At 39.8% G+C, this 26,033-nt stretch overlaps 1 protein-coding gene across 3 annotated transcripts in view; it reads left to right on the top strand.

Moving 5' to 3' along the window:
- DENND3 (DENN domain containing 3) overlaps positions 1–25,077 on the top strand; it is a 39,035-nt gene extending 13,958 nt beyond the window's left edge. For 2 of the 3 annotated variants that reach the window (XM_074577929.1, XM_074577928.1), the window contains exons 7-23: positions 1,115–1,333; positions 2,747–2,868; positions 3,332–3,487; positions 6,646–6,742; positions 10,457–10,560; positions 10,884–11,065; positions 11,645–12,166; positions 13,452–13,714; positions 14,267–14,437; positions 15,392–15,521; positions 16,005–16,112; positions 17,346–17,485; positions 18,713–18,873; positions 21,229–21,362; positions 22,400–22,515; positions 22,636–22,773; positions 23,571–25,077. In XM_074577929.1, the coding sequence (XP_074434030.1) occupies positions 1,115–1,333; positions 2,747–2,868; positions 3,332–3,487; positions 6,646–6,742; positions 10,457–10,560; positions 10,884–11,065; positions 11,645–12,166; positions 13,452–13,714; positions 14,267–14,437; positions 15,392–15,521; positions 16,005–16,112; positions 17,346–17,485; positions 18,713–18,873; positions 21,229–21,362; positions 22,400–22,515; positions 22,636–22,773; positions 23,571–23,771 (2,964 nt within the window). In that variant the 3' untranslated portion in view covers positions 23,772–25,077. The remainder of the gene's footprint in view (positions 1–1,114; positions 1,334–2,746; positions 2,869–3,331; positions 3,488–6,645; positions 6,743–10,456; positions 10,561–10,883; positions 11,066–11,644; positions 12,167–13,451; positions 13,715–14,266; positions 14,438–15,391; positions 15,522–16,004; positions 16,113–17,345; positions 17,486–18,712; positions 18,874–21,228; positions 21,363–22,399; positions 22,516–22,635; positions 22,774–23,570) is intronic. The other variant, XR_012585816.1, reaches the window with a different exon arrangement.
- The last annotated feature ends 956 nt before the right edge of the window (positions 25,078–26,033 follow it).

Raw genomic sequence — 26,033 nt, forward strand, 5'->3', positions numbered from 1 at the left:
AGAACCTTTTTCATGTGTAAGAAAGGGACCTGTAGGATGGATTGGTAACAGTTGGCACTCTCATCTAAATGAAGTGTAAATAGGGTAGACAGACGAGAAAATACAAAAAGCTGTTTGCAAAGGATTTTTTGAGTGCTTCATAGAATTGTACAGTAATTTTAATTTGGAGTATCCTTTGTAGGTTTCCTGATTCAGCTCCCTGTTCAAAGGCCTCTTGTGAAGTTAAATTGGGTTGCTCAAGGTCATCCAGTGTTATTGGTGCCGCGTCCTCTAAAAAGAGCAAATTGGAGGCCTCTTTCCAGGGATGCTTGTCAGCCTCCTCAATCCTGAAAGTAGGCAATACTGGCTTATTTTTTGCGATATGCCCATTCTTCCACCTATATGGGCTTCTGCCCGCATGTGCATGTTATGAATAAAACTATCTCAAATCCTAAATGGTCCTCTGCAACTGGTGTGTCTTGAGAATGGAGTTTTATGTGCTAGCACCTCTGCGAGATGTCCCACTTAGCAGCGTTAGTCTTCTTGGCTTGAATTCATCCTACCTAGCTTGCGGCATCCGAGTTTGGTGCTTAGATGCCATTGGGTCCCTCTCCATCAGTGGAAAAGGGTGGACATCTCCAGTTACCTTCCTGAGTTGCTCTGTGAAACGAGTGCTCTCCAGTGGCACTATAAGGGCTGTGACTAGCTAGAGTCTAGAATAGACGTTTGACTGAGATGTCTGAAACCCAGATAGTCTTTGTGTTCATCATCAAAGACAGGTTTGCTTATATTCTTCATCTGGGTACTTTTTACAGGCATTTTACAGTCTAATACTGTGAAAGAAAGGTGACAGGTCTCAGTAATTCCAGCTAAATCCTAGCCTTGTTGACATTGGTGGCAAAACTCTCATTGACTTCCACTGTCACTTAAATTGTCTCTCTCCTTCTGTTTTCTTCTCTTAGTTTTGTGAGAATCCTCAAGTGGGCATTATTTCAATTTATAAATATGTAAGGGAGCTATTAGAAAACAGAACTTGTGAGGCTGAGTTTCGCAAGCAGATGAAGTATTTGTGTGTATCTAGTATGTTCTAGATAGAACTCTCTGTAAACATTTAACGTTTTGGGTTTTTTTCCAGATTATGACCTGCATTTTGACTGAGCAGAGAATAGTTTTCTTCTCTTCTGACTGGGCTCTGCTGACACTCGTTGCTGAATGCTTTATGTTGTACCTTCATCCTCTTCAGTGGCAACACACTTTTGTGCCTATTCTGTCTCGTCAAATGCTGGATTTTGTAATGGCCCCAACATCTTTTCTTATGGGATGTCATATTGATCATTTTGATGAAGTTAGCACGGTATGTTTAGACTGTTACCACTCTTGCTGTTCTCTTTCAGTGCATTTTTCCCCTTAATTCTTTCATATGCATCTAGAAATTTTTTTTGTTATTTAGGTGTGCAAGAAGTGCAGAAATGAAAAGTAATGGAACCATACTGATGGGGCCACTGGCTTATTGGAAAAAGATTATTGTTTTATCTCTTACCTTTCTTTTCTTTGCAGTATAATGTCATGATTTTTTGTGAGTTCACATTTCATTCGGGGAAAAATTCTACTTAGATGTCATTTGTATAGTACAAATAGTTTCCCTTCAGATCGGTGAGGTTACTTTTCTCTCAGAGTCGTGTGGGATGAATTAGGTGCCTTTTCCAGGCATCTGGGTTAAGAATTGAGCATGCATTTGAAAAGACTCTGATGATGCTGCTGTTCCCTGTGGTGGGGTCAAGTATTTCACAAAAAAAGAAAGAAAAAAGCAATGTAAAGAATACAATCTCATAATCTTTCTGAGGGGTTTTTTGTCATCTTTTTTCAGAATCTTATTTAACTCAGACACTTCCAATGGGTAACATTAATCTTGGTTAGCTAAAAAGATATAAGAAAAACTCAGCTTCATAGGGCAGGGCTAATGTGAATATACTTTTTTGAGGATGTCACATAGGTTTTCTGTGAGCGTTTGAAACCAAACACAGAAAAATTGTGTGTGTTTATATTAGACTAATGCATCTGATTATAAGACAAAGTGGAACAGGTCCATCTAGTCAAGTCCAAAATGAGCAAAAAATTAAGTTAAGATGAAATAGACAATTTAAATTTTATTTTTTTTTAGTTATCGGTAAGAAGATGTCACTATCAGAAATAAGACAACAGATATAATTTGAAAGATTTTATGTTTGTTTATATATACTTTGTTACAGTCTGATCTTTACGGTTTTTAAAATTGCAAACTGAGAGATCAGCATGGGCTTGACCTCCATGTGACATTTTGTCCGTTAGCATGCGTTTGAGACTCTAATATATAAACGCTCCCTCTCCCAGTCATCCCAACAGGGTAAGTACGGGAGTCGGTGCTGTAAATGAGCTCTTAGGGAGCTTCTTTGCATATGTATATATGGTTTTGTACATATCTTCATATGTATACCTTTTCAAGGATAAGCTTAGAGATCCAGTATTAATTCAGTACTGTATGAAGAGCATATTAGGTTACCAAATGTTTGTGTATGGAGAGTAATATCTATTAGTTTAATGGCATTTATTTTTCTTGAAAGTAATTGTTTAGTTATCCATATGATCTTCTAGTTGTGAGGGAAAAAAGTCAGTCGTCTTCTGGTTTATCTTCTTGCTGAAATAATTAATTGCCCGAGAACTATATAAAGAAGTAAATGTTTTTACAACATAAGTATATTTACAGTCATTATTTTTTTTTTATTAAAAGGAAACTGAAGACTTAATACTTATTAATATTGATAATGGAGATATTACACATTCAAAAATGACTGAAGAGGAAACTGAAATTCCAGATGTTCCAGCACATGCAGCAGAAGCTTTCATAAAAAGGTGAAAAGATGTTGAAGTTGTGTTTATCATGGCACATAAATCATGCTTGACCCTCTCTCTAAGTTTTTTATTTTATATTATTTGTTATATTATTTCATTCTTATAAAAACCATTGTAGTTGGTAAGGGCAAATTGAAAATTTCAATTAATTTATATACAGGTAACTTTAAGCAGTCAAAATCATAACCTTGATTGGTTACATCAAAGAAACATTGCTGGTTTCTTTTTAATTACTGATTATTCTCTGAACTTTACTGTTCTTTACACGGAAGACAGGGAGCACTGTGATTTACATGCACTAGTAGGACTTCCAGGAATCTTATTAGCTTGTCAACACTTGCAAATCAATCTTGCACTTTCTCTAGCTGAAAGATGTGTGAGGCCTAAATGACTTTTAAAGTAAAAGGGATGAAAGAAATTGTTGGTGGTAGGATGTAACTTGATAATTTTCTTCTCTGTGTAGAGTGGAGAGTCTTCAGCTGCATTATGATCTAGAGCTCTGCCATCTCCGAGCCAGCACGGATCTTGGTGAACTCCAAATGCGTAGAAGGGCTTGGCAACAGAAACTGAATACGGAAGTTCAGCAAACAACTTTGCAGTTAATTGTTAATATCTTTAGGTGAGTGGATACAGTATATTTTATTATAAGAGCATATGGTACTGGTTAAGATACTTCAGCTGTCATTGAAAATACTCTTATTTTGTCTTACTTCATAAATGTTTCGTAAATCTCTTAAGTTTTATGAGGGGAATATGAGGAGGAGGTCCAGCTAGCCTGCTGGAATATCAATAATTAATGTATTCAGGTACATATACATTGGTAGGACGCCTTAGATAAAACTGTTCTAATTTTGAAATGGTATGTCTCTTGTACAAAGATTCCAGGAAGAGAAGTGCAGCCCCCATATTTCATAATTAGGAAAAGCTTAAGGCCCAGTAGGGATATTAATTTGTAACTGGACACAGTCCTGGTCACTCTTGTTAGAGGAGAATGAATTCAAACTTGGACAGGGTAGAAGAGCTGAGAGCAGGATTGGGAGTTCAGCACCATAAAGATGATCCGAGGGCTGGAGCACCTCTGCTATGAGGACAGGCTGAGAGAGTTGGGGTTGTTCAGCCTGGAGAAGAGAAGGCTCAGGGGAGACCTTAGAGGCCCTTCCAGTACCTAAAGGGGGCTACAGGAAACCCGGGGAGGGACTCTTGATCAGGGAGTGTAATGATAGGACGAGGGGTAATGGTTTCAAACTGAAAGAGGGGAGATCTAGATTAGATATTAGGAAGAAATTCTTTCCTGTGAGGGTGGTGAGACGCTGGAACAGGTTGCCCAGGGAAGTTGTAAATGCCCCCCATCCCTGCGAGTGTTCAAGGCCAGGCTGGATGGGGCTTTGAGCAACCTGGTCTAGTGGGAGGTGTCCCTGCCCAGGGCAGGGGGTTGGAACTAGATGACCTTTAATGTCCCTTCAGACCCAAACCATTCTATGACTCTATGATTCAGAACACCTGGGTGTGTTTTGGCTAACGGAACAAATGCTGAGAATGGGTGAGATTTCTGGAGACTGCAACCGCATGAGAAGGAAGGAGGCAGAGAAGCTGTTTAAGCTGAAGGACAGAGTGATGGCAGAAGAAATGCTGGGTGTTGGGTGTGGTTGGGACTGACACTTTAATAATGATGTGGAGTAAGTTTTGGTGTTTTTTTTTCCCCCCTCTAGAAAAAGGTCCAGCTATGCTAATTTTCCTTGCTCTTAATCTAATATAATGTGTTGATACCCACAGCTGCTTTATCTTACCAGTCTGGGTACTGGTTGTAAATCTCTTTGCTATTATTTGCTTATATTTGGAGAGAGAATGGAAGTGTGGTAGGTGATTCGTACAAAAATGGATGGTTGGTTTGCAAACGCATAGATAGCATATTTGACCTTGAAATGAAACTGCCTGCCTGGTATTTGTAAAGAATCTGATTTTATGGACAGAGGCCTGCAAATAGGTGTGCAGATAACCATCCCCAGCTATTCCTTGCTGCTTCTTGTTGGAGGTGGTGCTTGCTTTGGATTAGCTACCGAATTGCTCATGTGAATGCTCCGTAACACTTTCAGTTAGAAGGTGCTGGGTTAATTTCTATAATCCAAATACCAGGTCTCTGTTAACCTGCTTGCTGGTTTGGGATCAGTTTAGGGAGTGTTCATACAAGTGGCTGGGCCCTCCAGGGGCTGGGTATGGAGGATAGAACGGACTGTACAGCTAGCACAGCAATGAAATGCATTTACAACCTGATGTGCTACCACTGTGGGATTTTGGTGGATTTCAGTGTTTGGCAACAATATGTTCCAGATAAAGATGAGGAGAAATGCATTTTGCTGTTAACAGCTTGAAATCTTTAATGCATTAAACACTTGGCTACAAAAAATGAACAGATGCTTTACTCTTTAAGAGATAATAAGTTCTTCAAAGGGGTTGATTCTTCTCTTGCTTCCTTTCTCTTTTCCTTCAAACTTTCTTTCTTTGTTCTTTTTTTCAGCCTTGTTTCTTCTGTCTTCTAATGCTGTATCTACCAGCGTCCAGGAGTGAAGGAAAGTAAATCTCTGATGCAATTGTGTTGCCAGTTGATACTGTCTTCAGCGAAGCACTGTAGTATTTTTGTGTGCATGGAGGTTCTGTGTTTAAAGCAAACAATGCTAAATTATGTCAAATTACATAGAACTACATGCTTTTACTAACCGTCATTTTTCTGAACCCACATGGCTTGATAAACTGTTAATAGGCTTTTATCACTGATCTATGAAAGACAAGGGATATGTAGACCTATTAGATCTCTGCATGGGTACGAGATTCCCCTTGTGTTCTTACACTCAAATTTTAGCTTACCAACTTATTTTCTTCATTCATGTGTTTTCATGGGAATTTATTATTCCTCAATATCCAGCGTGAGTAGATGAATTAAGATGTAATAATAAAAGGAGGCCTGATTTTAGCCACTGGCACATATCTAGCTTAAATAACTTATAATTTCTTACTCACAGGCTTCAGAGAACAGCTTTTTTTTCCAAAAAACTCCCACTTTCTGCTCCTGAAACAACTTTCTCTGGCTCACCTTTAGGGCACAGAAGTTAGTACTGATGTCTGTTTTTCCACAGGTAATACAGGGCTTCTGCTGCCTGCTCTGACCCTGCATATACTGAAATATGCATCAGTTCTTTATCTCGCTTCCTCTTTTATTTCAATAGACCTGTCTCTTTAGTTTAACCCAATTTCCAGTTATTGCTGGCTTTATGAGCAGAGTTTGAGAGTGCAGCAAAAAATAATGTAATCTATAATATTTGGGGTGCATGTTACAGATGCAATGTAATGGGGCAGTGTGAGGTCAGATCACATCTTTCAAATTGCCTATGTGAATAGGTAAACTCGTCTTAGCGCTCCGGATGGGTCGTACGTAATTCAGGAACTGTGTATGTAAATGTAATTCCAGGATTGGAGCTGAAGTCATGACTTTATAAATATACAAAATCTCCTCTGTAGGTTATTAAAATTGATCCCACAGACTCTTAAGTGAATTTGCTGATTTGAAATGGCAGTGGCAGCAGGTAGCCTGTCTTACTCCTCATAAGAGTTTGCATTCTTTTTCTATGATTCAGTAACTCAGATTTGTTCATTAAAACTGAGTTTGCCTTCCGATACTGCAGCATATTTCTAGTAGTACTAGTGGGCTGCTGCTACAGCAAGAGTGCAGCTTGCTTACAAATCTCCAAGCATATTTATGTATTTATTTATTTTTGTCTCCAGGGAGGTAAAAGACCATCTAAATTATGAACATAGAGTGTTTAACAGTGAAGAATTTCTGAAAACAAGGGCAATCGGAGACCAGCCGTTTTACAAGAAGGTAAATTCAGTGTTAAATATGTTGTGATTCTCTGTTATTAATCTGTATTTTAGGATTAATGCCAAAAATTAATAGAATGGTCACAGTTTGGTCTGTGTGGTGGTGTTGAACCACCAACTTCCACAGAATGCTTAACCAAATATATTTCCTTCACTATAAACAGATAAAATAGTAGACAGCTTTTTCGAGAGCAAGGTACTATGTAATTCCAGAGCAAATTAAATGTAATTCCTTGGGGATGAGATTCACCTATGGCAGATGGTCAGTAAAGCTACACCTAAACTGTATTTTAAGTACAGGCACCTGTCCAAACTGTTTGCACCGAAGCCTGTCTGTAGACATGAGTTTTCAGCAAGCCTGTGAGCACAGCAGAAGGCAGCTGAAATGACACAAATCGAAGTACCTGCTTTATCCGCAGCCTGAGTGACAAGGCATGGAGTAGAGGATGTCTGCTTGGCTCCAGGCCACCGCATGCTGCTGACTCTGAGCGCATGAGTGGCACTGGTGTCCCTAGGGCCTGCAGTGTGACAGGGCGTGCGCGACGTAGGTTGATTTTTAGTTTCCATGTGCTTTACCAGGTAATATAACCCTAACTTACTTTTCTGTGCTGGTGAAGCCCATGAAGAAATATGCAAATAGTGCATAGCCTCAGGCCAGGCCCAATAGTGCCGGAGGCTAAAGGACAACCTGAAACCCTCACTTAGTTTTTCTTAGCCCTCCTGCTAACCCAGCTTATTAAACACTTAACCTGGGTTTGAAAACCTGTAGGGGTGTGGAGTTTTTCCATACAAGCCCTGAGTCCCTTTTGCACCTGCCCTGATCAGCTTGGTCCTCCCATTAGCATCAGCTTGATCTGCTGAAGCTCCAAAATGACTCGTTTTTCACCCGGTGTATCTAGTGAACCAGGTTTTTATGAAGGATGCAGGTCTGTTTTCCTCTAGAGCATAGACAATACTGGCGTGTCAGTCTGCCTTTTCTGTAATGGCTTTGTATATCCTAAGGAAATGGAGTAGGTTTAATTTCCTCATTAAAAGGAGAGCGTCTTGGTCACCAGGCTGTAGGATTTACAGCAGTTCTCCATGCCCTTGGTGTAGGACTGTCTGTGACCATTGGAGGTTGGAGATCCTTTGAGTGAGAGGGAAGAAGAAAGGAAGGGGGAACAGAAGGAAAGGAGCAGGGACAGAAGGAGAGATTAAGAGTGTGCAGGTTCCTGCGAGAGTATCTCGCAGTGTTAGGGTACTTTGCCCAGAAGTGGGAAGGTTGAGAGTTTCATACTTGCTATTATTTTTCCATTAAACTGTTTGCACCTGATTTAATTAATATTTGCCATTAAAGAATTAAACTAAACTGGTGTGTGTGAAAGAAACAGAATTTACATGTTTTAAGGGTTTGCGTCTAGCCATGTATAGTGTTCTGGGAGAATTCGGTCTTGACGTGGCAAGACAAAATCCAAAGTTATAAACACTTGTGGGTTTGTTTTTTTTTTTTTCTTAAGTGTCATGATTATTAATCAAATGAAAAGTTGACCTTAGTTAAATGAAAAAATAATTGTTTGGAAGACTGTTACCCTAAACTGAGAGTGTCTCTGGTCAATACCTAATTTCTGAAGGGATGCAAGACATCTTTCTCAGCTTCTTGCACCCTTTGATGCAATATTACCTAGTAGTTTTTAACAGATACTTTATTAAGTAGCTTCTTATTCTAACTAACTGTGAGACATGTTGTGCTGTTATTTAAGCTTCTCAAAAGTAAAATACTATTGGCTTGTGTCTTTGCTTTTTTTGGTGACACTATAGTTTGTTTAACAGACCTGTGGGTCAAACAAAAGGTTTAATAAGAAATGTGAGAAAGCGCATCTCCCATCTTACATTTGCTTTTAATTGTGTTCTGTGGGTGCATATGAAAGTTAGAGGTTTATTTTGCTGCTAGAATTTGGCAGTTACCTCTCAGGAGTAATTGTTTTATACCTGGCAAAATGAACTCTTCATTAACATCAACAGGCCGTGGTTGATAACACCTTTTTTGTTTCCTGTTTTGTTTTTTTTTTTTTCCTACTTCAAGCATATGATAAGAAAAGTTTCTGAACATCCATTTGAAGGAGATGTCAGTGTGTGAAGGAAATGATCAGAAAAGTATCTCATTTTACTCGAGCAGTAATTGCCAAACTTGGCAGAATCTCTGGCAATTCAAAAATAACAAACTGATGAATCCTAAATAGGAAATAATGTTTGTTGGATAAAGCTTGCAACACCAGCAAACATTCTTGAAAACATACAAACAAAAAGGAAAAATGAAAAAAGAACCTATTAATACATCATCAGGAGAGAAATTAATTGGAAATGTTCTGGCCAGGATTTCAAATGAATAGAAATAATTAAAATATTTTCAGTAACAGTTTCTAATGCTATAAATGAAATAGTGACGATTTTATGAATTGAAATTTAAAATTAATTTAAAATTCAGATGTGCAGATTTAAGAAGAGCTTTGAGCAGTTGACTCACTTCAATACCAACTAATCACTTAAATACCAGGTTTGCTTTCAAGCAAATCTTAGAAGATAACACAATACAGAGTAGTTACTAGTGGTATCTAGAATTATGTTAAGAGAACTCCAAAAACCGTTAGAAAGGACCCTTTCAGTTCCTGCAGCTCATCATCTCCTGTACATACAATTGCCAACAAAAAGTGCCATCTACTGGAGAAATACTTAAAAGCAGGAATCTTAATGCTTTTCAGATGCCATTTTACAGGGTATGTTGCAAATGGATTGATAAGGGGCATCTTGAATAACAATGACCTATTTGTTGGTGAAATGTCTCCATTAATTTCAGAGTGCCTAGATTACTTATGACTCTTTCTCATTTGCTTTTTAAAAAGATCATAGAAATACAATGATGTCTGATCAGTGGGTTTTTTGAGTTGGTTTGATTGTGGTTTTTTTTTTGGTCCTGTAATAAAGTCCAGGAATAACAAGGGTATTTTAGGCAAGCCTCTGGGATATATAATTAATCAAAGTAATTTTTCATAGTTACATTCGAAGATACAACTGTTTTTGCATTAGTAAGTTTGTAAAGGCCGGAGGTGGTATAAACATAAAGAAAGGATTCCTGATTATAACAACACTGTCACCCGATGAAGTTTGCATTTGATTTTCTGAATGGAATAGTTTTCTGAGAGCTCTGTGCTAGAACTAACATTTATATAATATACATGTTGTGTTGCCTCAAACCCTAGCTTTTATCTTATTTATATTTGAAATGGTAGCTTTGCACTTTTCTTTAATTCACTGTTGGCATTTCTTATGGTGTCCTCTCTCCTAGAAGTAGCAATTTGACCTTTTTGGATATTATTTCTGGATGACACCATGACAGTTACCTTAACAGGGAACAATTTGGGGGGGCTACCGGGAGGAAAGCTGGCTATTGCAAACCATAGACAATATTAGCATCACTTAGTTATAGGCAGAAAATATGCTGTTAAACTTCAGTAGTAGTTGGCCTCGATGATCTTAAGGGTCTCTTCCAACCTAAATGATTCTATGATTTTTGGTTTTGTGATTGGAAATTCTAAATTTGAAATTAGAATTTCCAAATTCCAAAGCTAAATAGGAAATTCTCAGCTTTGCATATGTAAAGGTAATAAAAATGAGCAAAATAGGCTAATAAAATTGTATTTTGTAAATGATCCACAATTCACCAGTTTATGTCTCACAGGTTTTGGAGACCTACATGTTTCACTCTTTTCTTAAAGCTCGTCTGAACAGAAAGATGGATGCTTTTGCTCGACTTGAGTTGAGTACCCAGTCTGAAGAGGACAGGTAAAGTTTTCTCTTTCCTTAGTCTGGTTTTGAATCTTCTGTTGATATCAGTAATAAAACTCCTTTGACTGTATCTTTAGAGATCAGGTCACCTATGTGTAAGATACAACTAATTGATAGGACGTTTTATTAAGCTTACTGTAAAAGGATGATATGAACATGTCCAGCCATGGCTGTTGAAATTGTAACTTGATACTATAATTGTAACTTGATACTATAATTGTAACTTGATACTATAATAAAAAAAAATCTATTAGTAATTTTGTATGTATGTAAACTGAATTTTAAAACTAGTTATATAATTTTAAAATTATTTTTCCCAGCTTAAACTTAATGTTTCTTATGCCAAGAAGACTGACTATGGGGAAAATGGCTTCTAAACGACTTAATCCACAGTACACGGTCAATAGGCGTATGGTAATCAGTATGCCGAATCTGCAAGATATCAAGTTGACAGAGGGTCCTACTAGAAATTCCTCACTTCGAAGAATAGAAACAGGCATTGGTAAGGGAAGAACGTGTTGAACCTATACCATGTCTTTTCTGTTATCTTTTTGGGTGACATCACTGAACAATTTTCACAGAAACAGTGTCAGATGCTGGAAAGAAATGGTGAGCTGGGTCGTCTTGAGCTGCGGCCTGTCTGTGCTGCTTCTTGCATGTTGAATCAGTCTGTGGTCTGCTGGAAGTTTTGCTGTGCCGTGAAAGACTGAACGCTCACAGTAGGAGTGATACTGTAGAACTGCTTCCTGACTCAGTAACCATGTTCGGTCCTTACCCACTTTATGTCTGGTTCTCCACTGCCTTTAAACATATCAGTGTTTAACAAAGCAAGTCCTATAGAAACTGAGTGTCTTTTTTTTTTCTCCTCCCGGAATTGATATTATTGGATTAGGGAATATTCTGATAATAAGGATGATGGACATAGAAATATATTTGTCTCCCTAGCAAAATTGTAATCACACGTGAATTTTGTGCGATGTAATTGCTTGTTGCTGTGATGGGGATTCTTTTTGTTTGTAGTATGGCACTTCTACTTGCTGTTTATACTAATCAATGTTCTTCTTTGTTTGTTTGTTTTTAGCGGTGAAAATGCCCTCCAAATCAGTCAGTACATTCAAAATCCCAGAAATTCACTTTCCTTTGATATTCCAGTGTGTTCACTCCTACTACACAGACTTCTTCAACCATCTCAGCAAAGCTATAAATACCTTACCACCTGATAACTCAGCATTGCTGGCAAGGTACTTCTACCTCCGGGGACTTATTAGCTTGATGCAAGGGAAACTACTAAATGCGCTTTCTGACTTTCAGAACCTAGATAAAACAGACTTAAGAATTTTCCCTACTGATCTTGTAAGAAAAATAGTGGAAACTATGCCTCCTTCTGAGCGTTCTCAGGCAGACCGCAAGCCTGAGCTGAAGAAGCTGATAAGTCGAGTGATGGAAAAACAAAGAGAAGTTATGAAAATAGATGACCATGTAAAAAATTTTGAATTGCCAAAAACGCACATGCAACTGGATGATTTTGTGAAGCGAATCCAGGAATCTGGGATTGTCAAAGATATAGATACTATACATCGGTTATTTGATGCCCTAACAGTAGGTGAGTACAAGATACGTTTTTAGTGACCATCTACATTGGTGCAATGACAATTTCAAACCTCCTTTTATTACGTTTTTTATGAACCAAAATCAATTTTTTGTCTCCAGTTGTTTTTCTTTTCAATTACTATTCAACATTTTCTGGGTCTCTAAAATCTCACAATATATGAATTTTATGGACAATTGTATTTAATTCAGATAATTATGGAGAATGATGTATACAAGAATGTCTATACTTGCATCTACAATAAAGACAAGGAATACACTTACATTTGGGCGCACAATTTACAATTTTTCAGGTTGTGTAGGTGAGGTAGTTTTGTGATCTGATGGTGTGCTGTTCTGCTTCGGCTTTGGCTGAGTAAAGTGAATACAAGACTGTCCTAGTTGCTAATGGAAAATAACTCTGTGTTGTAAAACCACTGGGTAACATGGCAAGGTGGCAGTCTGTTAAAAACAAACTAACAAAATCCAGAATTCAAGTGGTTACAGTTAAATTCCTCTTGGATGGTCATCATAGCAAAAGGAGAAGTTACATTTATATTTAAGAGAACTTTCTTCTCTCCTGAATGAGATGTGAATCTTGTGATCAATTTCTAAAAACATAGTTTGCGAGTGCTTTTATAAAATACTGTTCAGTTCTCTTTCTGTGCCTAGTTACTTTGATAATTGTTGTATTTTTGTGGCCACAAAGGATTACACATTGGTCGAAATAGCAAGACTTTCTGAAGCATACATCTCGCAAGAATTTGTGTTTGTTTGAGATTCTGCTCTCCAAATCCTTGAATTCTTAGAATAACTAATTACTTAGAATACCTGTTGATTAAGTCTTTAACTGTTATAACTTTTAGCTTTTATCCCAGGTTGGTAAGTATGCGATACAGTAGCATTCAATAGAATAAAGAACTGGAAAGCCATAATGAAAAGTATTCAGTTCAGTAGGGAAGTACAAATCCTGTCCCATCGGCTGACTGGATTTTTGGCATGAATTTTAAAAAGCAAGACTGGCACAGTGTTTGTTCCCTCCCTCCATACAGCAGGGTGAAAGGGAGGATGCCAGATACATGGGACCAGTGGCCTAGGCTAACTACAGAAGAATCTCTGTACCTCAGGAGAAGAGTTTTGTCTCTTAATTGTTTTCTAGGCCTACTTTTTGTAGTTTTTGCACCTTGCTTACCCATCATGCTCTCAGAGGCACAATTAGAAAGCTAGTATCTTTTAAAGCTATCTGTCTCTGTAAATCTGTGTAACTTTCTCACATTAAATAAGTTTTAAATATTTTTTAGGACAGCAGAAACAGATTGATCCTGAAACATTCAGAGATTTCTACAACTACTGGAAAGAAACTGAAGCAGAAGCTCAAGAGGTGAACCTGCCACCAACAGTAATAGAGCATCTAGATAAAAATGAATGTGTCTACAAGTTATCCTGCTCAGTTAAAACTAACTATGGCGTAGGAAAAATAGCTCTGACCCAAAAGCGCTTGTTCCTTTTGACAGAAGGAGGACGTCCTGGTTATATCCAGATTGCTTCTTTCAGGGACATAGAGGTGAGCATCAAGTAACTTCTTGTTCTCTTGCATGCCCATGGATATAGGCCGTGTTATGTGCTGCAGAGATCTGTCTCTCAACTTAAAGTTTCAGTAAGGAGTGTAGGGAACACCTTTGAAGTCAGTAACTTACGAGTGACTAGATAAAATTCTGGGTCTTTGGACCAAGAATTTCAGGGCTGATGGAGGATGGTTTACCAGGCGCTGGGATGACATAGAATAAAAATGTAGAGGTCATAACTTCTAGATGAACAGAAAGGTGCAAAGCACAGCACGTGGGATACAGAGCTCGAGAAGTTTAATAATGTAAGTGTGCTTATTAGACTGTGGTGTCAGCGAGCCAGCCTGTACCCGCTGTGTAGCAAAGTCTGTATGATGTTGTTTGAAACGTGTATTTCGGAAAACCATCTCTGCTCAATGGTGTGTACGGACAATTGAAATCATTAGCTGTAGTTATAAATAGAGAAATTTGCCCTGTAGGATGAGTACTGCACCTTATCTGTGATTGCATGCTGTATCTTCCTTGCTTTCTTTGTTTCCCTGCATTCCCAGGATGTTAAGAGCACGACTGTAGCTTTCCTTCTTTTGAGAATACCTACTCTGAGGATTAAAACATTATCTAAAAAAGAAGTCTTTGAAGCTAACCTTAAAACTGAGTGTGATCTCTGGTACCTGATAGTGAAAGAAATGTGGGCTGGAAAGAAAATGGCGGATGACCACAAGGTATAAATATGGGAATTTCTAACCAAATAAGTAGGAAGTATGTGCTTTCTGTCTCTCTTCTAAATAAATAACGCCTCAATCTTAGAATTTCGAGGTTTCAGCAAACAATAGCTAAGTAATAAACTTTTATTTTTGTTGTTACTTCTAAGTATAACACTTCTGGAATAATACAAACAAGAAAAAAAAGATTACACTAAAAAAATATGATATTTTTTGTCATTCATTGGCATGGAACTTTTCATTTATTCACTAGTTCTGTGAAATAGTTTCTTGAGTTCACAATGTATGAGAATAGCGATCCTAACTAACATAATTTTCCCCACCTTGCTTGGAAGTATAACGCGTAGAAAGAATTTTGCCATTCTGGAACCCTGCCGGCTGTAGATCCTTTCAATGAATAGATGAAGATGTAGTCTTCTGCCACAGAAACCTTGAGAAAAAGGATCATACGAGCAGGGTTTCCATTTAAACCACATAATTCTTCACGACGGCTGAATTTAATAGTGGAAATGTAGCTTGGTGGTTCTTAAGGAAGGATTTGAATCATTTTAGCCAGATTTGAATCATTTTAGCCAAGATGAACCATAATGTGTACTCCTCTCCCATGAAGAAAGATCCATCCTGAAAATGGATATCCATCCTGTGTCCACTGCATGTTTTTCATCAGTGCCGTTCATGTGATTTCATTTGCACCTCCTGTATCAAGATTGTGCCAGATCTGAAATACTTCTTTCAGTGTAATGAATTCACGCTGGCTCCTGGCTCCATGACCTTGCTTGGGAGCGGAACGTGTGATGTGGGAGCGGGGTTTGACTGCAAGTAGCATGAATTATGCTGCGGCGCAGCAACTGGCTAGTGCTTGTGCTAAGCATGACGTACGTTGTGAGTGTTGAACATGGAGACTTGTAAGAATAATGAACAATAGATAAACTACAGTAAGATTTTTGTCTTTAGGATCCTCAGTATATTCAGCAAGCACTGACAAACGTTCTCCTGATGGATGCTGTAGTTGGTGCCCTGCAGTCCTCCAAAACCATATACGCAGCCTCTAAACTGTCTTATTTTGACAGGATGAAAAATGAAGGTCAGTCACGTAGCAAAGCTATGAAACCTGCTGTTATTGCATCATCTGTCTCAGCTCTTTCTGTTTATATTCTGGTTTCAAACTGATTATCTGTAGAAATATAAAAATATGTTAGTCTGATTTCACTTTCACGGATGTAGTTGATTAAATAGTATTAATAGAAAGCTTATGGGTTTGGTGGTGGTTTTTTTTTTTTTTTTTTGCTTCTGTGCCTCAGAACCTTAGTTGGTATGTCTGTCCCCGCGTCGGATGCTGTATTTTTGTTTTGGTTGTTTGGAGTGCTTGGGTGTTGTATGCCTGCTTCTGCTGCCAGAATTCATAGCAATGGTGTTTGGCTCTCCTAGTCGGCTAAGGCTAGAGGGAAAGAAAAATGAGAAATGTGAATACATGGTGCAGAATTCTTATTTCATAAGAATTATAGATCTGTGTCTTGGATCTTAGGCATAAGTGTGCACTTCATGACTGTTTAAAAATCTATTTTAGTGCCTATGATGGTCCCCAAAACAACTTCAGAGACCTTAAAGCATAAGATCAACCCCTCAGCTGATGAGACATTTCCACAGGCAATAGATGTCTTGCTTTATACTCCAGGTAAGATGATGTATTGCTTTCTTTATGTTAGCCCAGCTTTAATTAGCCTGTAAAGCATGTTATCTCATAACACCTGGTATTATGACTGTCTGCTTTTGTTCACATTCTGACATGCTTTGGTTGTGTGTTGAATACTAAACCAGAAAATCATTAAAAAAGAACAGTAACATTGCATATTAAGATACTCCAAGGCATAGTTTTCACAGTCTTAATTTGTCTTCCTGTGTGTATATGCCTTATAATAGACTTCAATTATGTGTTAATGTGCTGATTTCCCATTAAGACTTCTGCTTCATTTATTGAGCAGGGTGGATGAATGATGCTCCACCGTTGATCAATATTCATTGTTATTTTTTTATTTTTTCAGTAGAGTCATACGGGGGTGTTTGGTTGATCCACAGTGCAACGAATAGTGTACCACCTCTTGAAATCCCAGCCAGACCTATATGCCCGTGACTCTCACTGTGTAGTATGTGACCTAATGTACTATTCATCGCATGCAATTTTAAGTCGATCCCTGAAGAAAGCATTATAAATTTTCTTGTGAGCTTTTGTGTGATACTTGGCACATTTTTATCTGACTAATTCAAAAAGCATTGGCGAAAAAAAAAAAAAGAGAGAGAAGTTAAAGACTGTGTGCTATGGGCATGAATTTAGGTAGCAGATATGTTAGTTCTGGAAGTTCCTAACTCTTAACTTCATAATCTTACTAGTCTTCTGATGTAAGTTCATACGTAATTCCTAGTATTTGGGCAATTTGAGACAAAAGGGGAAAGCTAGTAGAATTCTAACGTTAAGAAAGTGGGCAGGAACAACTGTAGGTGGTTGGGTGGGTGGTGGGTTCAGTGGTGCTTTCCTTCCTTTATAGTGCGAGGCTTCTAAGTGGAGCTCTAATAGAGGAGATTGAGTGGATTTATTAGTTGTATTTCATAGGGCTTAAAAGCCTCCCTGCAGTCCCAGTTAGCTAAATACTTAGTCATCAATGAAAAACATTATCTCTGCTCTGAATATCTTTGAAGTGTAAGATTAAACCATAAGATAAGCTCAAGAAATAGATGAGAATGAGCACAAATCCTTTGTGAAAAATGTGTCATTCATTAACTGGTGATGCAAGTTGCAGAACACAGATGCGTTTTGTTAGAAAGCTGCTCTGCCTAATAATGTTTTCCCCACTTGTCTCCAAAAGTGGTTTATGTTCTTTTACCACTTTCATCTTCCCTACTTCATTTTTAGGGCATCTTGACCCTTCAGAAAGACCTGGCAATGCTCATCCAAAACTATGGTGTGCTTTAAATGAGGGGAAAGTGGTCGTCTTTGACGCATCTACCTGGTCTATTCAACAACACTGTTTCAAAATGGGCCGCTCTAAACTGGTAAGACTGACACGCGTACTGCAATTGCTGCTTTAGCTTGGTGTTTCTGTTGTTATAGCCTGGATGACCCTGAATCATAGTCGTTCCTTAGAAGTTGTAGGCAGACATTTGAGTTGTCTGGGCTTCAGTTAACTTGGAGAAATGGAGATCTTTGAGAAAAACAGAAAGGAGAGAAAATGAATTAATAACGAAACAAATCAGCTGGTGGAAGTGATGGACTGGATATCAGGAGGGCTTGCTGGCCTGACGGCATGGCTTCTTGGGGCAGGAGGGTGGGTTTGAAACAGTTGAGGAGAAAGAATAATGGAGAGAATCAATATAAGAGAAGATGAGATGAGCCCTAAGAATGGATGAAAAGTCACTTGTGCTCTAAAGAACTGGAAATTGGGGAAATGTGTAAGGAAACCAGGTGGATGATACTGAAAGAGAGATCTAAAAGAAGATGATTCGACCAGCAGGTTAAAGAGTTGCTTGTGGAAGACCACCTGAAAAGAATAACTCTCTTGATGGAAGGGGAAGTTGAACCAGAGCTGCAGACTGAGTGAAAAACACGCAGTAGAGAGAACACGCAGGAAAAGGGATCGGATAGGTCACTTGTGTGAAAGCTGAGAAACATCACTGTGGATGAGTGTGGGAGACGGTCAGAAAGGGAGTGGTAAAGCTGATGGTAAAGAGCTGGGTGGAGGGAAGATGGAAATCCAAGAGAAGAGTTGGATACCAACCTATTCTGAAGAAGAGAGGAAGAAATTTTGGAACTGATGGGACTCGGGAGGGAGAGAAATAAAGAACTTCTGAATGGGGGAAGGATGTTCCAGAGACAGTAGAGTAGAAGACAGTGTTCTTAGACACTACTTCTAACTGAACTAGAAATGTGTTTTGTTCAGATGGTCAGGATGACTTGCAATCCAGAAGAGAGAAATACAGTAACTTCTGTGGTTTCCCCAATGCCCTTTGTAACTTACTTTGGGCCAGGAAACACAACTTTGAGTCAGTTACCAAGATACATTATTAATCCTATTTACTCAAGGATAAACTCAGCAAAGAAAGACATGTGTCCTCTCTCATTATTTATAGAGCAGAGCAAAGGATAGAATACTGGAGCGCTGGGTCTTGATCTCTTATGGTAATCACCAGAAAACTGTAGCATTTAAATATAGCCTTTTTCCATGTTACATTAAAGAGTGATTTTTGTTCTAGATTTTATCAAATCCTGCTTTTTCTCCCCAGACTTGTATGATCATGGTAGAACAGAGTCAAGTGTGGATCGGTTCTCAAGACTCCATTATTTATATAATCAACACCCACAGTATGTCTTGTAATAAGCAACTAAATGATCATCGTTCTGATGTTACAGACATCATTGTGGCGAAGAAGAATGGGATACCCAGGTATATTTAATTACAACATTTTCTTCTTAAAAATACATATACAAGCAAATGTGAAGGACGTCTGTACCCCGAGAAGTCATGGACATGTGGAGAATCTTCCCGTGGTTAAACGGAAAGCCATTATATGTAGCTAGAACAGTATGCACCAGCCTAGAGAATCTGGCCCGCAGTGAGCAGAGGACTAGTTAAAGATCCAAATGATACAGTATTGTGCTTTAATTAGACCGAAACAAAGCCAGAAAGTTAACTTGTGCTCAAGGAAAAGAAGCCCATATTGGAAGCCAGTGCCTGATTTTCCTAGATGTTGGAAAGAATTTATTGTTTTAAATGGAGGGGGCTTATCCTGCTAACATAAGCCTTCATTTAGCCTGTTTTTGTAGCTCCCATATTGTATTTGGTAACCTAAGAATTTCCTTTTTAAAAAAAGAGCGTTATGTACTTTGGAACAAAGAGGATAAAGGAATGCTTTTTTGGACAAAGATGAGAGCAGCCAGGAATTGGCAGCATCCAACAATGAAGCAATACAGATGGGAGTTTAAAGACCACTTCAGTTTTGCTTTGAGCACATCATCAACTGCATGTTTACAACATGGTTCTGGGTTTTTCCTGCCTGTTTGTAAAAGAAATAAAGCATTTATGGTTTTGTTCAGGCAAAATACTTTGGATCTTTTGGTAGCACTGGGAAGAGCGCTGGCTGGAGGCCTTAACCTGCTGTCTTCCCATGGGAATGGCAACTCCCAGGCCAGACCGGACATCAGCCGCAGCTCTGCCAGTGGCGCAGCAGGTGTAACTGGGTTTCAGGGATAATTTGCTTAGGTGTTGTTGGAACCTTCTGAAAAAAGGTTTTGTCATCTGAAGACAACAGATGTTAAAGGTTAGAAAAAGGGGGATAGCATAATTTGTTTTCTCGGGTGCAGTTGTTGCGGATGGAATCATGCACTTTGCTCATAGGAGAGAGAAGCAACAATATACTTTATTGTTGTTAAACAGGGAGTTAACAAAGTTCAATGGTAAACACAACAGTAGTTTAACAAGATTCGATGGCAAGGCACACTTGGTTATTTGCTGCAGGGAGGACAGGGCAGGACAGAACTGTCTGGGACATCCTCCCATTGAGTCAAGGTCCAGAAAGGACCCCCTGGCTTTCTAAACTCCTGAGAGAGGAGTCTAGGTGCAGCTGGATCCAGTCCTAATCCCAGATTTGGTCAACAGTTTATGTGTAAAGGATTATATATGCACAATCAGTCCTTTTTATCCCTTAGCTAAGATTTAAAAGCTTAGCGTGCTATCAGTCACTTCCCAAGAATCTGTTGCGGCAAAGAATCTCTCAGCCTCGAGCAGTAACCTTGAGGGGCGTCCCTACTCGAGGAGAGCCCCAATGTGCAGCCCGCTGCCGTGCAGGAGAGCTCAACAGACCCTGGGCTGTCCGCTATTTATAGAGTAAGATGATTAACTTATAGGCATATTTGCATACCAGCGGGACACCTGGGTCACTGTTCCAGACAGCCCTTGGCTACCGTGTTGCCACGCGTCATCCCCCAAAGTCCAGAGTAAGCTGGATGCAGCCATCGCGACCCCCACTGGTGGTTATGGCTTAAGTGGGAAGGGAGTGCCAGGGGAGGGTACACTGCCACAGCAGTAGCAAAGAAGAACAGTTTTGAGATATCTTTGTCCTAACTTGAGAGAAAAAGGGAGAGAATCCAACAGGCAACAATGATCAGGAGAATCATGGGGAAAATTTTTGTTGCACTTCAGTCCTCATGCACGATGTAATGTGTGCGCTAATTCACTTCGAACTCTGAATTAGCCTGAAGAGTTTCCAGTGATACAGAGTTTGTAAAGTATAATCTTAAGAAGAAGAAAAAAAATACCTGTGCTAGGATACTTTGATTCCAATAGGAGACATAAGCTGCTTGAAAGTTGGACGCCTGGCTGCAACCCAGAGCTGTTGGTTGCTCTAACTGCACTTTCAGCTGTCTAGAGCCAGCTACAGAGAATATAGCAAGGGGAGAAAAGAAGCTTAGATCCTTCCCTACGCATCTTGATGGGCACAGGATAGACATACTCCTGTCCACTCAAGACTCTGGTCACCTTCTTTAAAAGAATTGAAGCAGACTAATCGCTTGTTATTAAAGTAATGATAGTATCTGGCCTTGAAGCCTTTTGGACTTCAGTCCATTTTCTGTTGGAACCCATTACTGTGCTTTACTCTTCCAGTCTCTGAAATAAGAACATTAATTTGGCTTACTGTAAAACGGGTTATTTTGCAAGTCGGTCTCTTCTGTGTATGCACTCTGTTCTGAACAGGAATGTACACTGTACTGTTGTTGTTATTTTTTTAATCTGTACCAACAGTGAAGCGTACTCAAGCAGTTTAGATGGAACAGTGATTGCTTGGAACATCAGCACTCTGAAAGTTAACCGCGTCTTTCAGCTGCCGTGCCAAAATCTCACTTCTGTCAAGCTCCATAATGACCAGCTGTGGTGCTGTGAGTTCATTCCTCAAATAATTTAAAAAAAAAAAATTACATTTTCTCATAATGCTCTGGTTTATTAGACAGAAGAATACATTAATCTCAAACTCAGACATCTGTGTACGTGCTGTTTTTCCCCCAGTCTCCACCGAGGCTGTTTGAGCAGCCTTCTGTAGGTAAGGCCTCCAAAACGCTTACATAGACGGCTAGCTGGGGCCACTCCTGGAGGTGCTGCCCATGCTGTGACTTCTGGCTACTCTGTATTTGTCTGCCCTCCCCTGGCACGATGCCTGTAAATTGTAATGGAAAACTTTTAAGTCATTTTAACGTTTAGAGGGGCAATAGCAGTTGTAAATCGCCGCTGGTATTTCAGCTAGACTTTATGGTATTGGTCTGACTTGGCAATCCCCAGACCTGCATTTTGGCCGCTCCCAGAAATGTCATCCCCTCTGTAGGAGTTCAGGTGCATGAAGTAAAGCTTTGCGCTGGGGTAAAAGATCATCTTGAAGTTGTTTCATAAATGGTGACCAGTTCAAGAATTTTGCACTGGTTCTCAGTACTGCCATACACAAGATCCTGGATCCAAACATATCATAATAGAATATAAGCTAAAACCTTGGGAAATCCCTGGTCCTGCGGTTGGGCAGTCTGGATGCTGCTATTGCTGTGGTGGGTTAAGGATTCAGCCCTGTTAGCTTTGGAGCATGGACACTTAGTCTCAGTTCTGTAGATGAAAATAAAGGTGTACTTGACAACCTAAGTCTGAGATGTCCTAACTTTAAGGAGTTTGTTCCCTCTCCTCTCATCGTTTTTGGACTCTAAACTAACAGCTGTATGTGCTGCAGAATAGCAACCAGTGTTTGGAGAAAGAACAGATCTAAAAGATAGATACTGTGAAAACCGGGAAGAAATATCTCAAAGATGTCGCTGCTGATTGAGAAACAAGTCAGTTGTTAGGTGCATCCATTTCATTTTGCCTTTTTTCTCCATTGTTTATAGAGGTGGAGGAAGTAGGCGCTCCTGTTACTAATTCTTTATCTTTAATATTGAAGGCACTGGAAGTTGCATACTTGCAATGTCAGCTCATGAATTTCGACTACAGATGAAAATTGAGCATCACCTGAAGGATGTGTGTTCCTATTTTCTCTGCTTCCAGCTCTTCCCTGAGGTATTGCATTTAAACTGTCTAAATGAAGCATGACTAAGTGGCGTTACAAGCCATAGTTACTTATCGCAATATACGTCCTGTCAGCAGTGCTCACGTTAAACGTATTTTTCTCTGCTTTAGCGAGACGAAGTGTGGGCGTCTTATTCAGGGAGTAGCGACCTGTATATTTGGAACACCAGAGACGTTACAAGTGCACCTCAAAAGATTCATCTTCAAGATTGCTCTGAGATTACTTGTATGATAAGAGTTAAAAATCAGGTGAGAGACATTTGGACTGTTTTTACCTGTTGTGGAATTCTTTACTGAAGTTTTGCTTGTTTGCAGCTCCCATGGGCTGTCGTCGGTTAGCTTCCTTACTGGGTGTTTGCATACGCAGTGGTTTGAAACGTTGATTCCTCTTTGAAATCGGAGAAGCTAACGACTGCCCAACACGGCTGGCAGTTAGAGGTATACCCCACAATGCACGTCAAGCCAAAAGCCTCGTCAGTAATTAAATGCGCGATGACTTTTATTAGCCATTGACATTTTCAGGGAACCGTAGAAACTGCAATTTTAGCTCCCTTGATATCTAATCTCAGGGCTCCTGAGACTTAAGCCTTGGAAGAGGTTAATAGACAAACAATAAATGCCAATTAGCTGGCCTGGTTTTGTAGGTGACCTTTTTCTTGTTTGGTTACCACATTCCTAAGTCTACAGAGACCAAAGGAGCCAACGGCTTCCGACCTCAGCATCTTGTGTCCCTGTCGTTATCAGCCTCAGGCTGTGTACCTGCTCTTCCTGCATGGTATCAGTAGCTCTGCAGATGATTGTAGTTGACATACTAGATGGGCAGGTTTAGGGTTAATTTGCAAATACATACGAATATATATCTGTTGGGAAAGCAACTTTCTGAATCTTTTTCTCAGATTTTTCCCTCCTTCCTTCCTCAGAAATGACTTTGTGAAGTGCCTTGTGAAATAGGGAAGCTTTCTGTGTATTCAGCCCTTGGTTAGACTTGGGAACTGAAATGGAAAACCCACGAAAATGATTGTGGTTTGGTTTGGTTTTTCCTCCAGATGTGGGTTGGCAGCAGTGGAAGATCACAAGGCAAAAGCAAAGGGAAGATCTACGTGATCAGTGCTGAGAAGAAGACTGTGGAGAAGGAGTTGGTTGGCCATGCCGATACAGTAAAGGCGCTGTGCTCGGCAGAGGACAGATACGTCCTCAGCGGCTCTGGAAAGGACGAAGGGAAGATTGCCATCTGGAAAGCTGAATAGTTAAACTAACCAAAATCTGTCTACCTGGGCTGGAAAAAAGTGAAGAACCTCAGGCTGTGTTCACTCCAGCATTTTGCGTATATTTCAACCAACCTCTCAGTGTTATTTTTTGGTATTTATTATTTTAGTACCTACATTGTTGTAGAAAATCGAAATAGAAGTGGATCTCTCCTTGCACGTTGTGCTGCTCTTGCACGTTTGATAAAGAAGCGGAGATGTGAGTAGAGGGGTCGCTGCCTTTAAACTTGACGTGTGTTGCTGTGAAGGCTCAGGGCTGCAGCCAGGCTGCGGGTGCAGATTGCCTTGGGAGAGCCGAAACCAGCTCAGTCGTTCCACTGGAGCTCTTCCGTGGCGTGGGTTGCCTAAAAAATGCAATTCGATATCATCTTTACAGCCTGTAATAGCTGGAAACGGTCACCGAAAAGAAAAATCTAAGTGCGTTTGTTGGAGTTACTGTAAGTGCTGAGTATCTTTGTGAACTGGCAGCTGGATTTATCCGGGAAGACTGTCCATTACCCCCGGATGGATATTTATGGTGCTGTAGTATTTAACATGGAGACACGGACAGGCTCTCCCGGATAGCGCTGAAAGCTCCCTGCTGGTGGAACAAGATACTTGGATATTCTTAATGACTGTTTTTAAACTTGTCTTTCCTTTAAAAACAATGCCCGGCACTTGGCATTTGTAACAGTTTGTGACACTCATTTATTTTATATTTTTTTCCTTCTGAAGCACTTAATTTATTTCATTTTCGTATATATTAGCCTTGCTTTTGGAAGCACCCTTTCTGTTACTGCGCAAACAAACCTCTGCCGCTCCTCCCTGCGGACGCCGTTTCTGTAATCACGGGAACTGCTGTTATTTTCTGTAGAATCTGCTTAATTTTTAAGTACGTCAGAGTCATCAAACTACTCCTTAATTGCTGCAGTGAGCGTCACCGGGTTGCAGTCTCAGGGACTCTCTTGAGCACCGTTCCCCGAGCACTTCCTGATGTCCGTTGTTTTTTTTCCATTGATGGCAATTATCTCCGAGTAAAGCAATAAATCTGTGCAGAATAGTTCTATCTGTATCAGCACAAAGTGGAACGCGATATTTAAAATACTGTAAACAGAAGGAAAAAACGGGCTGCTACTTTTTAAAATAAATATAAACCAGTGTAGAATAGTGTAAACTACTGGAAATACACTCTGTGTAATATTTCTGACTATTTCCGTGTGCGGATGAAAGCTTTTATCATACGACGGCAACTGAAATTTTACCTTTTTATTGCCATTTAAGAATATTAAATACTATATTGATGCTCCGGCCTCTCTTTGTACCGTGTTCTTTTTCCTGTGTAACTTGATAACGCGATACGAGACGATGATGTTTGGCACTGAGTTGCGTCCTGTCTGAGTGCTACGGAGAATAATTGCCTGGATTTCCCTCGCTACGTACTCTCCTTTCTAAAACCGGCTTCTGCTGGCAACGCGTCCTCCTCTGAGCCCCTCGTCTGTAACTTTCGGGTTCCTTATCTCCTCCCCTGGCTGCTGAGGGTAAGCGAAAGGAATTATTTACTGAATTAAAAAGATTTCTCTGTGCAGAGACCCACAAGCGCTGTTAGTGACGTTTCACTCGCTGCAGAGACCAACCCGGCCGCACCAACCTGCCGCCTGCCGGCCGTTGCCTTCATGGATTTTCGTTCCTGCCGGACTTCTAAAACCTGCTTTCGCCTTCTCAACTGGTTCGTACCCAGCTTGTGAAAATGTCAGATGACAGAACGAGCAAATGTCAGTTTTTATGCTTGTAAATTCTTTTATTCATGAAAGACTCCAAAGAAGTAATTCATTGAAATGGAACATAATTTATTGAGATGCCTCCTTTTTAAAAACGCTGCTTTCTTTAATGCCAGCTGGTGAACACCAGCATCAGCAGATACTTAGAGAATCTCAGAAGACACTGAGGTGCTGGAGCGGGTCCAGAGAAGGGCAACGGAGCTGGTGAGGGGTCTGGAGAACAAGTCTTGTGAGGAGTGGCTGAGGGAGCTGGGGGTGTTCAGCCTGGAGAAAAGGAGGCTGAGGGGAGACATTCTCGCTCTCTACAACTACCTGAAAGAAGGTTGTAGAGCGGTGGGGGTCGGTCTCTTCTCCCAAGTAACAGGCGATAGGACAAGAGGAAATGGCCTCAAGTTGCACCAGGGGAGGTTTAAGATGGATAGTAGGAAAAATTTCTTCATCTAAAGGGTTGTCAAGCATTGGAACAGGCTGCCCAGGGAAGTGGTTG

This window comes from Larus michahellis, chromosome 2, assembly GCF_964199755.1.
Source record: "Larus michahellis chromosome 2, bLarMic1.1, whole genome shotgun sequence".
NCBI lineage: Eukaryota > Metazoa > Chordata > Aves > Charadriiformes > Laridae > Larus > Larus michahellis.